Here is a 16266-nt window from a genome sequence, read left to right as displayed (position 1 = left end):
AACAGTTATACAGTTATTAGGACTCGTTCATACCATGTCCGGACCAGATCAGCAAACGTAGTGCAGTGCATTTTTTCCGCATTTCGGTGCGTTTTTTTCAGCTTAAAATGGGATTTCAGGTGCAGTCCCTGCACCGGGAACAGACTGCACTGGTGCGAACAGAACCCTCAAATACCTTAGGAAATACTATAGGAGAACATCGGGATGCATTTCAAATGCAGACTAAAACTGTTCTGGTCCGAACATGGTGTAAACAAGCCCTTAGGCTGTATGCAGTGGAGTGCCTAGACACACTCCCTTCCAAAAAAAGTGCACTGCTATTTGTCAGAAACAATGATAGACAAAAGGTAAATGTTTACAGGGTATTGTTTTGCAGAACTACGGGCGCAAATTGTATTAACCCTTGCAGTGGAACTACCCCCACAACGCACTGCGATCACAGCGCTTCCTCCTGCCTCTATCATTCTACGCTGCAGCAATGGTATGTTCCTTGGTATCCTCACGTCCTATACACTGTAAACAAAACATAATGACTCGGGGACCTTAGACCGCTGCAGTTGGAGGGGGAGCGAGGCATAAGGGACCAGTCGGCTGGCTCAGAGGACTGGGCGAGTATAACTTTTTTTTTTACCTAGACAAAAATCGAGCAGTTAACCCTTGCAGTGCCGAGCTAGGCCCACTGCAAGGGTTAAGAACATTTGTCCCCGGAGGTCTGCTTTAAGTTTTCCCTATAAATCTTTCACTTTTTGAGTTTAGTTCCATTTTAAAATGGCAACATCGCTCCGTTTTAAAAATGATTAAATTACATGACACTGGGTTAAAGCAGCAACAGCATCTCATTGGTTTTATTTCCTGTATATAACACATAATAAAATGCTTATTAACCATTTGAAGTCCGGGGTGTTAAACCCCCTTCCCATCCAGGCCATTTTTCAGTATTCAGCGCTGCGGTACTTTGACTGACATTTATTCCGTCATGCAGCGCTGTACTGAAATAAATTTTATACCATTTTTTGGGGACAGATAGATAGTGATGGCCACCAAAAAGGCCACTTTCTGTGACAAAGATATAAGCGGAATCTCCCGAAGAGGCTCAAACGGGGATTCCTGCAATCCGAAAGCACGAGATTCAAATCCCACGGAACCAAAGGCGCGCGGACAGGGGGAGCAATGCGTGTCACCCCCTAAACAAAGGTGCGAACCAAAGCATTAGACGCCAAAGGCCGCTGGAAAAGCACCAAGGCCGAGATTCGGCCCTTCACAGTACTCAAGGCCAGACCCTGAGCCACCCCGCACTGCAGGAACGCAAGGATTCCGCTGATGGACACCAGGGCACGCTCTGAGCATAGTGGATATGACCGCATCAACCTTTTACCGCTCATCAGTTTAGTGTTATCATTGATTGATGGCCCTAAAATTATTGCTCTCACTGCGACGTTCGGGGCGATATGTAACGTGTGTAGCGCAATTGTCGTTTTCGTGCGCTGGTGCACCGGCGCGTATTTACGTTTATATGTGCGTAAATGTGGGGGTAGGGGACTTAAACATTTTTGTTTGTTTTTTTAAACTTTTTTATATGTGACTTATTTTTTTTAACTCTTTTTATGTTTTTTTACACTTATTGTTATTGCTATTATATAGGGTGATAACCATCCCACTACATAATAGCAAAGTCACACTGACAGGTCCTCTTTATGGAGACATAAGGGGTCTCTAAGACCCCTAATGTCACTTGGGGACCCCAAAAGAAGCTGATGAAGCACAGATCTGCTTCTTCTCTAGCAGCACAGATCAGCTTCTTCTCTAGCAGCCAGATGACTGACAAGTGAATGCGGAAGTGATGTATTTACACATTACTTCCGCATTCACAGCAAGGAGGCAGGTCAGCAAGGAGGCAGGTCAGCAAGGAGGAAGGTCAGCAAGGAGGAAGGTCAGCAAGGAGGAAGGTCAGCAAGGAGGAAGGTCAGCAAGGAGGAAGGTCAGCAAGGAGGAAGGTCAGCAAGGAGGAAGGTCAGCAAGGAGCAAGGTCAGCAAGGAGGAAGGTCAGCAAGGAGCAAGGTCAGCAAGGAGGAGGATGCTGATCTCCCTCCCATCTTACCTCCTGACACACTCCGAGCCGGTCCCGGGACGCAGATGGGGCAGCGGATCTCGGGATTGAAGGTGAGGGGTCAGGAGGGGGGGAGGCAGCGGCACTCGAGGGGGGTCACGCAGCCAGCACATACACACGGTCGGTTGGCTATAGAGCCGCCGATCGTGTGTATGTGAAACAGCCGGTAACGGCTCTTTACATTGGACAGGTTCTTCCTGTCCATGCGCGCGCTAGGGGTCGCGCGCGAGCAGAAAAAAAATGCCGTCTCATGACGGCAATGCGCGAATGTGAGTCCGCCGTCCGTCCTTTTTTTGCAACGGGCTGACGGCAAGAGGTTAAGGTTAAAAAAAGGCTACAAATAATCTCTGCAGTTGAGACAGTAACATATTTCATGCACTAGGACAGGGGTCGGCAACCCACGGCTCTGGAGCCGCATGCAGCTCTTTCGTCCTGCTGCAGCTCCGCTCCTTCCGCCCACTGATCTGACAGATGCAGTGATCGGGGAACGGGGCGGTATCTTCACATTTGTCGAGGCCTCGTCTCAGCACACCACAGACGAAGGTGTAGCTCCACCCCCTCCTGTTTGCTTAGCGGCCCGGTCTATGCAGGAATTGTGGCCACGCCGTCTCTGTGGAACCGCCGCTGCTTCCAGCTGAGAGAGTGCAGAAAAACCTGGGGTGTCCCCTAGAAGGCCGAGAGTGTAAAAGTCCTAAGGGAGTCCCTGGAAGGCACTGCGGTGTCCCTGTCTCCTTCCATCATTTGTTCTTTTTCAATTTGACTTTTTTTTTTTTATGTAAAAGAGAAATTATCTTTATTTTAAACTGTTCAAGGCATGTTTTTATTGAAGAGACCAGCAGCGGGCCACAAAACAACAGGGTAGTAAATGACATTCACATAGTGTTCACGTTTTAAAAAAAAAAATCCCATAATTTAGTCATCGCTATTGAATTTGCCATTTACATATGGAACATAATCAAGGAACAGCCTCCAGTCGGTGGCCCAAAACAATCCAATTTGACTTTTTTGATGCTAGCATCTTTACTGTGACTTTGACTGTGCAGGAACATTAGAGTGTAAACTCCTCTGTACAGAGACTGTGACTGGCTCAATGTTCTCTGTACAGCACTGAGGTATATGTCAGAGCTATATAAATGTATAATAATAGTGTGTGACTGTGGAGGGACATTAGAGTGTAAGCTCCAGCGCTCCAGTACACATGCGATAAAAGGATGACGGCACACAGAAACAGACAGCATTTTTGGTTTGCTGCAGGTGTTTTCTCTGTAGCAGTTCATTGATTTCATAAATGCAACACACTATAGTTCTTTTATACATAGCATAAAAGGTAAAAAATGATATATGCAGTGTATTCTTCATTTTAGATGTCAAACGGGTTTTGTGGCTCCTGGGGGGTTTTTTTCTGTGGGAAACGGGTCCAAGTGGCTATTTGAGTGTTAAAGGTTGCCTACCCCTGCACTAGGAGAATGTATCAAGGTTTCTGACTAGATTCAGAGTTCATGCACAGATTAGTCATGTTTAGAGGAGCATGTTAAAAGGAAGTATTGCATTTTAGGGTACAGCAGTTATATGGTATTGGGGAAGTTAGTGCCGCCGATGAATGGTACCAGCATCTTTTAGAAAAGTTGGCCTGGCACAGGAATGGGATTTCTTAGTGGAAGGACAATAATTATTTAGACACACTAATTACTTTGAGCTGAAAAGACAATGATGGGCAATATGTAATATTCTGACATATATAAACAGATAAAAAGAAAAAAAGAAAAAAAAGAAAAACAAAATGTGGCTAGTACCTATACCTGTCGCGTCGTCCCTCTCTGGAGTTGCTGTGGCTGTAGCTAGTGCAAAGTTTGCTAAAAGATACTAATTTGAGGTCGAGTTCATTCTCCAGTTGTCTGGCCTGCTTCCTCAGATCTGTTGAGAAAAAGAATAACCGTATATTACATATCTACTGATTACGATCATTAACATACTTGTGGTCATTAAATGATTCTCTAATATTTATCTGAACAATTCTGTTCTACTTGGGGGTTTACCAAGTTTTCACTTTACTGATAAGTGAATAACAATTCTATCTGCAGTATCCCAGGCTGAAAAAACTCTGCCCACTTGACTGTTTTAAAACAGCAAATGCACCCATAGTCCTTTTTACCTGGGTAGAAGAGAACACTGAAGCTTCTGACCAGCATTCATTCGCGGTCTTGTGGCAAGAACTGTATTAACAGAAGCAAGCAATGATGTCCCAATAGGCCATGAAATGAGGCAATGAACTGCTAGAATGTCACTTTACACGTATGCCTACCAACTGTGTATTTAGCGTTTGCTGTAGCTGCAATAAAGAGCTGGTTAAAGTAGAGAAGCAGCAGAAATTAAAAGATTGTACACAGTGGGATATGGCAGTCAATTCTTGACCCATCCGGCCATTGACCACTACAGGTAATATCAAGGCATTTGAATCTAAGAAGAATACTTTTCGCCCACACAGACGACCAGAGAGCCCACACAGACCCGCACAACCCCCCTGAGGGCCCATACAGACAACCTAAGAGCCCACACAGTGCCCCTAAGAGCGCCTCAGAGCTACACAGCCCCCTTGAGAGCTCGAACAGACCACCACAGAGCCGCATAGCCCCCCCTGAGAGCCCATACAGACCACCTAAAAGGCCCTTGAGAGCCCACACAGTGCCCCTAAGAGCCGCAGAGCCCATACAGCCCCCTTAAAAGCTTGTAGAGCCCACACAGCGCCCCCGAGAGACTGCACAGCCAACATGAGAGCTTGCACAGCCCTCCAGAGACCCTGGAGACATCAGGCCGCCACCCCGGAGCAACACAGAGTATGTAGCTTCATATTATTCTGCATTGCTGTATAATGTATTGCTGGGATTTGTAGTCCTCTATAGCTGATGGTATTCTGCATTGCTGTATAACGTATTGCTGGGATATGTAGTCCTCTATAGTTGGTGGTATTCTGCATTGCTGTATAATGTATTGTTGGGATTTGTAGTCCTCTATAGTTGGTGGTATTCTGCATTGCTGTATAATGTATTGTTGGGATTTGTAGTCCTCTATAGTTGGTGGTATTCTGCACTGTTATATAATGTATTGCTGAGATTAGTTACTCTACAGGGTGGAGTCAATGGCAGGACTACCAGGGTCACTGCTACTACAATACTCATAACTGTAAGAAATTACCTATACTTCACAACAACATTTATTCCATACATCAGGGCTCAACCATCCCAGGCGCCAGGTCACCATGGCAACTAGAAATGCCTTGGCGCCTAAGCTTTTGTCAGCCCTTTACCGCCACCTTCACCGCCGAACCAGCTCTGCTCCTCCTGTTCTCCTCCCCGCTGGGAGCCAGCTGCAGTCTGTGTCCTTCTCGATCCCTGCTGCTCTACCCTCCTGTACCAGCAGAAGCAGAGGGGATTGAAGGGGACACAGACCGCTGCTGCCGGTGCACAGCAGGGAGGAGAGACCACTGTCAGCCACTGTGCCCCCGCTGCAGATCAACTGCCCATCCAGTGGCCGGCAGCAATATTCAGCCTTTCATTGGCTATTTTAAATTGCAGTAGCCAATAGCAGGCTGGCCTTTGCACCTGCATACTGCCTGCTGTAAATCAACAAAGCAGCGGACCTGAAGGAGGAAATTGCTTTTGTCAAGGAAAGTTTTCCTTCAGGTCTTCCTCTGCTGATTGACAGCAGGCGGGTGCAATAGCCAGCCTGCTATTGCAATTTAAAATTGCCAATAGCAGGCTGGCTACTGCTCCCAGCTGCTGGATGGGTACTTGATGGCGTGTTTCTACCGCTGGCAGAAGAGAGAGCACGGGGGAGCATCTGAGGAACTGGGGCACCAGTGGAGGGCAGCAGAGGAGGGCCAGGGCAGCAGCAGATGATCCAGGGAATGAAGAGAAGGCACAGGGGCAGCAGAGATGAACTGGGAGGTGCAGAGAAGGCATGGGGGCAGCAGCGGACGGGCCAGGGAATGCAGAGGCACAGCTGGTCTCTCCTCCCTGCTGGTGCCGGCTGCAGTGGTCTGTGTCCCCACTGCCTCTGCTGAGGCAGGCAGGGAGGCAGCAGGGATTGAAAGGGGCACAGACCGCTGCAGCCGACACCAGTGGGGAAGAGAACAAGGAAGCAGAGATGCAGTGGATTCAACTAATCGAATCAACTAATCGATATGAGAATCGTCGCCAATTAGTTGTTTCAGCCCTAGTATTCTGCATTGCTGCATAATGTATTGCTGGGATTTGTAGTCCTCTATAGCTGGTGGTATTCTGCATTGCTGAGATTTGTAGTCCCTCTACAGCCTGGAGTCAGTCGCAGAACTAGCAGTGTTGTCAGCTACGACCGGGCCCTGGTGCTCCACCACTGTCCTAAAATCATTATTCTGTATTGTTTTAGAAAAACTGTCACGTGACACACACACAAAAAAAAAGGTTTCAGTAATGTATCTGTGAGGACTTGAAGAAAAGCATGGGTACTCATACACTGTCTGGAAAACAATATGGTATCGGTGCATTCCTACTGGTAAGTTAAAGTGGACACTTCCCGCCAAAATTAAACTTTCCAACAGTGTATCCCTCCCCTCTCCATAATCTAAAAAAAAAAATGATTACTATGCGGGTAATTTACCCTTTTTTGTTTTTTCCATGCCGGCCCCCTGCCTCCTGACCTAGGCGAGAATGACATGAAATCCTCCTCCTTGCAACCTCCTGGAATATGCACATCACATATTCCACAGGGTATCAGCTTTCAGACTGCACTGGAAGAGGGAGGATCTGGCTCTGTGTCATCAGGAGGCCGTCCCGCTACAAGAACCAGAAGAGACAGCCCACTCCCGATGCTGTATGTTAAGAAGATGGCGGCGTGCAGCAGTGTGAATATGTTTATTGTGGATATCAAAGCAAAAAAGTTAAAGGGGATTTAAAGTAGAACTGAAGTTATTTTGTTTTAGTTTTGGATACAGTAAGGGAGGATTATAACTAGGGATGCACCGATACTAGTATCGGTGCTGATGCCAAGTATTCGCCTGAATGTTCTGATGCCTAGCCTGATACCTGAGCTTCCAGTATCAGGAAGCCAGGCAGTGAGTCAATACATGCTGCCAGACTTCCTGATTGGCTGTGAAGCCAGCTACATGCTCCCTCGTCGCCAAGTGACGAGGGAGCATGGAGCCGGCTCCGCAGCCAATCAGGAAGCCAGGAAGCATGTAATAACTCGCCACCTAGATTCCTCATTGGCCGGGAAGGTGGCTCCATGCTTCCTCGTCACTTGGTGGGAGCATGGAGACAACTTCCCTGCTAATTGGGAAGCCAGGTGGCGAGTCATTACACACCGCCTGGCTTCCTTAATGGGACTTCCGGTATCGGTATTTGGTATCAGTGAGTACCAGAAAAAAAATATCAGTACTCAATATCGAAAAATCAATATCCCTAGTTAGAACCCCTGTCAGTTTTTTTTTGTTGCCTCATGTGTCTCATTGGGGAGTTTTCTCTTCCCTTCCTGTCAAATTTCAACAACAGGAAGTGAGATAAAAACCCTCCAAAGAGAGAGCAGTTCCTGGTGATCAGAAGTGTCACCAGAACTAGTGTCCCCAATGGAAGATTTCCCATCTAGTCTCCTGTTCTGATGACAACCCAAAATTTGGGATATTCTTTCACTATCAGTGGTAATGATCACCGGGACATATAGAGGGGGCAAATTCATAACAGGGGCACAGAGAGAACTAAAAACCTGACAGGGGGGGGGGTCTAATCTCTCTTCTATACAAAACTTTAAAAAAAAGTTTTGGTTTCAGTTGCACTTTTAAAAAGAATACACAGAGGGGTGAAATTCCTTTATAATTGGCTCCCGTCTAAACTGGCCCTAATATTTGTATGTAATATGGGGACTTTAGATTGTAAGCTCCTTGAGTGCAGAGGCTGCTGGCACTAAATAAATAAAATACATCTTCATTTCAGAATTCACACAAAGAGGGATTTGGTTTGTTTGTGGTCAGTACTAAAACCAAAGTACATTCCCAGGGGGAACAAATTCCCAGGGACAACCTCACTCCAAGTCAGCTGACACTCCTGCCATGGCAGAGGCTGCTGGGGCACAGTGGAGCTCCTACTTCCTCCCAGCTGGACACTCAGTCCCAGGTTACCTAAGCTGCACTATACAGGATCATGTCACCGCATTCTCGTCTCATTCCCTCCTACAGAGAGAGAGAGCCTAGAGGCCAGGACCGAGCAGCCGCACTCCACCAGCCTGCCATACCCCCGATACACCGGGCACAGCGTCTCCTGGGTGCCGCTCCTCACCTTCCCAATAGTTACTGCTTCCCGCCGCCATCTTTGTTGTCCAACGTCACCCAGTCCGGCGAGTCAGCGATAGAGAGGAGACTGGAAGCAGCTAGATCGCCGCTATGACGTGCCAAGCACAGCTCCGCCGAGAGGATGCAGCACAGCGACACCTTGTGACACTTTTCTTGAATTGCCGATTAGTGCTCTAAGTAATACTACTGGCTGAGAGTCACTGAAGTCTGGAAAGTGCTGCTGTCCATATCACTTTCAGATTTTTCTTCGCTGTTCAATTAAAAGATGCATTTCGACGGTTTACCAGCCCAAATATTCTTTTTTACAGACTGATCACAATGACAACTTTACTATACATGCTACGATCATATTGCGCAGCCACTTTACACTAGCCATCCACTATACTCTGCGTACAATCTCATTTAGATTTACAAAAACTGTGCAATGTGAGGACAGACCTAAACAATCCATTCACTTTGTATCAAATCAGTCAGATCCTTGTACTACATAGTTGGTGGTGGATCTAGGAGATTGGGAAATCAGATTGTGCAGCATTTAGCAGGGCACCACAGAGTCACCCCTAAATTCACAAACATATGCAATTGCCTGGCTGCTGTGCATGGGTCATGGCATGGGATTGGGCTGGGCTGAGCCAAGAGGTAGGCAGAAGAGGTGGCAACTAGTGATGGGCCGAAAAAGGCCCGAGCTCAGTTCGAATTCGAACTCTAGAACATCACAAAAGTTCGAATTCAAACTCAATGCAAGTCAATGGGGTAGAACTTTCAAAACCAATTGTCCTCTTTAAATGCAGTTAAATATCGTGCCTGGGGGGTCCCCTTATCCTGCCTGTAAAGTGGCACATCTGTACAATGTATAGAACCTGCTGCAGCAAAAATAAAATTTCTAAAGAAAAACAAATTAAATTTATTTTCTTTATTTTAAATAGGGCTGCGGAAATTAACGATTCATTTCTTGATCTATTAAATCTCTTTTGATCGCTAAAGAAAACACTCACCTCTCCGCCGTCGGAGATCCGGTGACGTAACGGATATCGACGTCACCGGACTCCTCCCCCTTCCCCAAGTGACTCCGTCGGCTAAAGAAGGGAAGGGGGAGGAGGCTGGTGACGTTGATGTCCGTGACGTCACCAGACTCCTCCCCCTTCTTCCCTTCGTTAGCCAACGGAGCCACTTGGGCCGGTGTTATTGGCTATATTTTCAGTGTCAGTCTGTATTTACAGTGCCATTTGCTCGATTGTCAGTGTCAGTCTCTGTATGTGCAGTGCCAGTCCGTGTATGTGCAGTGCCATTGGCTGTTTTGTCAGTCCTGTATTTGCAGTGCCAGTCCGTGTATGTGCAGTGCCATTGGCTGTTTTGTCAGTCCTGTATTTGCAGTGCCTGTCCATGTATTGTTAGTGCCAGTCCTTGCTTGTGCAGTGCTAATGGCTGTATTGTCAGTGTCAGTCCTGTGTTTGCAGTGCCATTGGTTATATTGTTCTTGTGAGTCCTGTATTTGCAGTGCCAGTCCTTGTACATACAGTAGTGCCATTGGCTGTATTGTCCTTGTGAGTCCTGTATTTGCAGTGCCAGTGTCGGTAGTGCCAGTCTCTGTATGTACAGAAGTGCCATTGGCTGTATTGTCCTTGTGAGTCCTGTATTTGCAGTGCCAGTGCCTGTGTCGGTAGTGCCAGTCCCTGTATGTACAGTAATATCATTGGCTGTATTGTCCTTGTGAATCCTGTATTTGCTTCCCTTCGTTAGCCGACGGAGCCACTTGGGCTGATGAGTTTGCCCTAGAAACTTTCGGCACGAGCGCCAGCCAAGACATTGGCCTATACACATACTAATCCAGCACGTTATTATTCTGAGTTGCCCCACTCAAGCGGCGGCCATATTGAGTGGGGCACCTGAGGTAAATAACGTGCTGGATTAGTGTGATCCTAGTTCATTTTATTACTTCATTGCTGTGCTGTATGTGTATAGGCCAATGTAGTTGGATCTGTATGTGCGTTATAATTAATCGAAATTAATCGATTAACATTTTTTTAGATTAATCGAACACGAAAATTTTATTCAGTAACAGCCCTAATTTTAAAGCATGCAGTTCCCCCTCCTAAACAATACCAGACCCTTTAGGTCTGGTAGGAATGTTAGGAGGGACCCCATTTAAAAAAAAAAAAAAAGTCCCCCCTCAAAGTCATACCAGGCCCTTAAGATCCGGTAGGATTTTTAAGGAGGAACCCCCACCCCCACAAATGGGGTCCCCCCTAAAATTGCCAACCAGACCCTTGATCCGAGCACAGGCCCGGCAGAGCCGCAAAGGCCAGAAAAGGGGGACGTGGATTGGGATCAGGTCGGAAAATCTTCGAACAGAGCCAGGTATAATGACAGTGACCGCCGGCTGCCATCAGAATGCAATGCAAACAGCGAGAGATTCCTTGATCAGTGATCATAAGCATTGATAGAGGAATCTGTAATATTTTCTTTGTTCAGCCCGCGGGTTGAACAAAGAAAATATTACAGTGTATGGCCAGCTTTACTTACATTCACAGGGGGCTGCAAATTGGTTATTAATGGACCCCTAAGACTGTTATGCATTGTTCAGTTAGAATAAATAGCTGGCTGTTTAAGTTCCAGTAGCTGGATTTCTCCTCAGACTCAGTGTAGTAAAAGTTGTGGTTATTTAGATAAAAAAGCAGTTTTGTTTCACAACATGTATTGCTGCTGACGTCTAAGTCGGGATCCGCTGCGGCGTCTCAGTATACCGCGAGCTGTAGCTCGTGGTATACTGAGCTTAGGGTAACGGAAGGACGCTAGTTTGTGTCCTCCCGTTACCTTAAGGAGAACTATGGGGAAAAACACTGACCCCATAGTTCTCCTTTAAGTAGAAGAGCTAACATTCTCTTTCAGACTCTCAGTGTACCAGAAAAGAAACGGTGTGTTTTTCACAACATTCTGTGCTGTTTTTGTGTAAGAACTGAGAGATTATCTTCAAACTAAGGCAGGCTCTATATACACAAGCAGAGCTTGTTTTAAAAAATGTGTTTTCGGGACGATTTTGTAGATATGTGCGATTCGTTTTGTTCCAAATCAGAATTCAGACGAATTTTCCGAAATTCAGACATTCGGACACATCAGAATTTCCAAATCCCAATGCATCCGAATGTGTTAGAATCAGAGTTTCCATTTTCGAATTTCGTTCAAAAACTAATCTTAATCGGACATGTGACTTTTATGGCCAATCAGATGTGTTTTTCGGTTTAACGCATCTAAATGGATCTGAACACAAATTTTCATTTCGGCAACATGGGAGCCATATACAGTATAAATACATACATATGAAGCTGAGGCTTCTCGACCCGAATGGTATTCGGGAGCCAAAACTCCCCTCAGGAAGGGGTACCTTGCAGGATAAGACTGCCAATTCAGACACTTGTCTCATAGAGGTGATGGCTATAAGAAATATCACCTTGTGGATCAGAATAGAGAGAAATATCTCTGAAGGATTCAGACAATGATTTTAAAAGCACAGAGAGAACCAGATTCAGATCCCATGGAGTTGCAGGGAGGAAAATCAAGTAGTTGCAGGTCTAAATCAAGTAGTGAGCAGTCTCTGAAACAAGATAGTCCTGGCAAAAGTGGCTCAAAGTGGTGACACCCAAACACTGGTCCAGACAAAGCTGCAAGAAAGAGAGGATTTGTCCCACACAGAAAACCCTTGGGATGGAAGCCCCGAGATTTGAACCAAATCAAGTATGCCTTCCATGGCCGACAATAAACTTTACAAGGAGTATCCTAACTAGAATCTTAGGAAACACACATTCACAGATACCCTTAACCCAAAAAGGAACCCAATAGCCATGCTGTTGTTATGAAGTGGTTATGAAGTAAAATGGCAAAATGATGATCAGACACAGGTTTTGTCTAATGTAAAAACCTGGATGGTTTCTCTAGTTAGCTAAGAAGCACATGTTTTCCTAGTGATCTCTCTGCAAAGGCCCTAAAATTATGGAAGTTTCTACGGTTATCTACAGCTACTGGTGAATTCAGGACTGGATATAGAAACCCTGGACAAATTTCGTCCGAATTTCGATTCGAACGAAACGAATTGCACATGTCTATTTTACAACATATCGGTCATGAATCTACCAGCGCTATTGACTATCGATACTAATGGAGGCCGCGCATGCGCACAAACCAAATCTCCATGTTGCTTGAATACGCGCGCAAACCGGGAGTGTGCGAAAACACGAGCAACAACCTTCGCAAAGGAAGTGCTGCTGCTACCTGGTTAAGCTCACCATATAAAAACGAGCCTGCCCCTGATCCATTGCTGATGGTCTTTTCAGCTAGTGTTCCTGTGTGCTTGTACCTGTTGGATTCCTGTGACCTGCCTGACTTGGTTTGTTTGGACTTGCTACTTGATTACTGCCTGCCCCTGACCTCGGCCTGTTTCCTGGACTTTGCCTTCTGCCTCCTGATTTTGTACTTTGCTGCCCGGCTGTCTCCGACCTCTGGCTTTCCTGACAACGCTCCAGACTCTTGGGCCTTCTCCCACGCTGTCTGCTCGGTGGACCCCCGGCTTGCTGACTACACGTCATCAGGACGTCTCCTGCACAGTGTCGGTTCCCATCAGTGGCATTCGAGCTCCTCGCTATCCAACTGCTCCCTGTTCCCACCTCCAGGTGCGGAAGGACACGAGTCGCAAGAGAAGCCTCCTCACCTTCTGGTCTCTTACCAGGTACGTGACACTATCCAGCATTTCATATATCCAGCATGAATCTACCAGCAGATGTTGATAGTAGAAATCTTCCAAACAGGAGAGCACACTAGCAAAACCTGAGTCATAATGGTTTAAAGCGGGGTTATCCTGTGCTGGCTACGGATTTTTCCTGCCTAGTGTCCATTTCTCCTGTAGGTGGCAGTATAACACCAGTCTAAGAATTCCTGTGTGCCTCAATGGACGATATAGAAATATTTTGAGTCATTTATTTAAAAACAAAAAGATGGACTTCTAGGTCATGATGTTGATTCATATTTCTTCTTCCTTTTTACCTTTTTGTACTGCAACTACTCAATGTGGATAAATTACAGCAAGACATATAATTACTTAATGACAAATATTCACAACACAATAAATACTTGTTAACTCCTCATCAGGCAGTATCTAGCATACACTGCAAATAGCTTCCCTGCATCATTAGTCCTCATTAGTAGGAGATAAGAGAGTATGACATGCATTATGGGCAGAACACTGGTTGATTTACATGATCAATAATCTCTTTTAAGCATCAGCAGATTTTATGTAGCAGGACATCAATCTGGCTACAGAATTCCAGTGCCATTCCTTTAAGGGATCACATGTTGTGAAGCCTTTTGGGGGTTTTCTTGGTTTGTTTCTGTAAATGCCTCTAAATTATGCTTCTCAACACAGACTGTTTCATGGCAGAATAAATGACTACTTTTATTTTAATGTTTACTCTAGGCCAGTTTTATACTGTTACATTTTTTTTTCCTTTTCATTCCCTGGCAAAATATGTCAGGTGTAACCCTGTGTGCTGCTCAGTGTCTTCAACACATAACAGAAAAGTACAACGTATACCAATAGCAAGAGCAACTATAATGAACAACTTGTAACAAACCAAAGCAACCAATCAAATGCCATGTTTGCACTGATCTGACTTTGGTAGATTGAAATCTGATTGGCTGTTGATGGTTCTGCACTTTCCATAGATTAGTTACGCTGCACATTGTAGTTAAGAGCCATATAAAATAGAGTCAACAGTATGTATCCGTGTAGCTATAATGCACTCATGACTTTCATACACACATACATACACATATATATCTCAATTATATAATTATCTGTTTTAGAAAATCAATCTTATGTCCGTTTGATGCCTCCTACTTTTATTTTAATGTTATAGGGAATTGCATCAGGCTAAAAAAAAGGCTTTTATAGTGTTTGCGTTCTCTTCTTTTCTAATACGCAATTTTATTAGAGCCAGTACCCACCAAACTTTTAAAAATGTGTACCTGGATCTGAAAACTGAATGAACAGTAGTTTTTCCTGTACAGTTAGTTTTTTCTAACAGCTTGTGTAGGCAAGCAAAGGCAGGATCCTTTCAGGTGCGCATACCATGCGTTTGAGATCAGTTTGAAGTTCGCAAGTAATTCAGTGCACTCTTCCCAGTGTACAGGTTCCAGACTTCCAGTGGGTGCCGCAATGGTGGTTTGACAGATAGCGCTGTCATCCACAGGCCTCCCTAACCGCAGTGCTTCAAGAAAGGTGTCCCTCTGAGGCCCTGAAACTATGAATCTCTCTGTCTGCTACAATAATAAATAGGGTGTGCTGGTGACATTTGGATATTTTGCAATCAGCTCCTAATGCATTCATAGATGCTTTTAATCTATAGATCACCTCCTAAGCAGCTCACAGAGGGTTGTTGTTGTCCTTCTCCTCATGTCAATGTGTTTGAACCTGCCAACTAGCAACCCAGGCCCAAGCACTCTATATTGGGAGGTCACATGCTTTTCATGGATTAGTGGGGAAACACAGCAAAGATATAAGAGGGTTGGGGGTGAGCTTTCAAAAGACTGAATGGGCAATTTAACAGAGTATTTATAACAATCTGTAGAGCAAACTGTTACAGACTCATATTAAAAGTGAAACTAAACTCAGGAGTTAAACCTTAAAACTGCATTCAGGTAACCTATTAACAAAAATGTATCTTATTTGTGTATCACCCGGCTGTAGATCCTCAAATCATCTCTGAATTCATACTGACGCTGTCCTTCCTTCTGGAGGGTGGCTACTTTTGTTCCCCATGGTCCCTGTGTGTGTTGTAAAGTAACCACCGCTCCAAGCTTACTCCTGTGATGGACTACAATCGCAATACAAATTAGAAAAACTAAACGTGAGATTGTAGTCCATCACCGGAGCGAGCTTGGATCAGCGACTATGACTAGACGACAACTATCACCAATAATGAGATGATTTGAGGATCTACAGCCGAGTGATACACAAATAAGATACATTTAAAAATTTAATAATTAGGGTACTTGAATGAATTTTTAAGATTTATCTTTTGAATTTAGTGTCTTTAACTAATTCACCCACGTTGCAGCAAGCCACAAGTGCAGTAACACACTTCCACGCATTGTGTGCTGTATCAGAAAAAAGAATGCAGCTTTGTTTTCTGCTCCATTGTGGTGTATTGTCACAGCATACAGATGTAAATGAGGCCCACAGATGACAGCTTATCATTTACTACATAAGGGTAGGTGAACATTAATAAGAAATGAGCTGCATGACTCCTTCACACAAGTATGCATCCTGCATTTATTACCACAAAAGGATGAGAATATAAAAAAATCAAGTGACAACATAAAAGACATCATGTAGAGTGGGCTGCTCTTTACAGGCACAAAAACAATTCATACAACCATCTTTATACCAATGAAACAACAGTATTCAGGCTGTCATCCAAACCTCAATGAAGGTTTTTAAAGCATAATTAACACTTTCAATGGAGTCACGGTATTAATCCCCACAGTAAGGTATTGCAACATTGTACTGATCAACGCCATATACTTCCAGTGCTTCAGCTGCTGCAACAAGGCACTTCAGGAGTTATTACATATTGAAACAGGTGGGCAGAAAATACATATCCAGAGTGCCTTATTGAGAGAAACCCTTAATACTGCATGGCCTCGATTTTTTTTCCACTGTCAAATATATAAAATGTAAGAGCAGAATGGGGTCAATACGTTTTCATTAAAAGAAATCTGAGAGAGGTGTTTTGCTTTGTGATAAAATGCCTTTAAAGATGTATACAGTACAACATTGACTAATATGACA

The 16266-nt window shown here is 44.8% G+C and overlaps 1 protein-coding gene across 2 annotated transcripts in view; it reads right to left on the bottom strand.

Moving 5' to 3' along the window:
- GOSR1 (golgi SNAP receptor complex member 1) overlaps nucleotides 1–8492 on the bottom strand; it is a 72436-nt gene extending 63944 nt beyond the window's left edge. The window contains exons 1-2 of one of the 2 annotated variants that reach the window (XM_018572467.1): nucleotides 8413–8492; nucleotides 3901–4021 (exon numbers count right to left, since the gene is read on the bottom strand). In XM_018572467.1, coding sequence (XP_018427969.1) covers nucleotides 3901–4021; nucleotides 8413–8443 — 152 coding nt within the window. In that variant the 5' untranslated portion in view covers nucleotides 8444–8492. The remainder of the gene's footprint in view (nucleotides 1–3900; nucleotides 4022–8412) is intronic. The other variant, XM_018572468.1, reaches the window with a different exon arrangement.
- Nucleotides 8493–16266: the final 7774 nt, after the last annotated feature.

This window comes from Nanorana parkeri, unplaced genomic scaffold, assembly GCF_000935625.1.
Source record: "Nanorana parkeri isolate BGI_ZX_2015 unplaced genomic scaffold, ASM93562v1 scaffold2041, whole genome shotgun sequence".
NCBI classification, from domain to species: domain Eukaryota; kingdom Metazoa; phylum Chordata; class Amphibia; order Anura; family Dicroglossidae; genus Nanorana; species Nanorana parkeri.
Note: the sequence above shows the minus strand (reverse complement) of the source record. Positions and strands in the feature narration are given on the sequence as shown.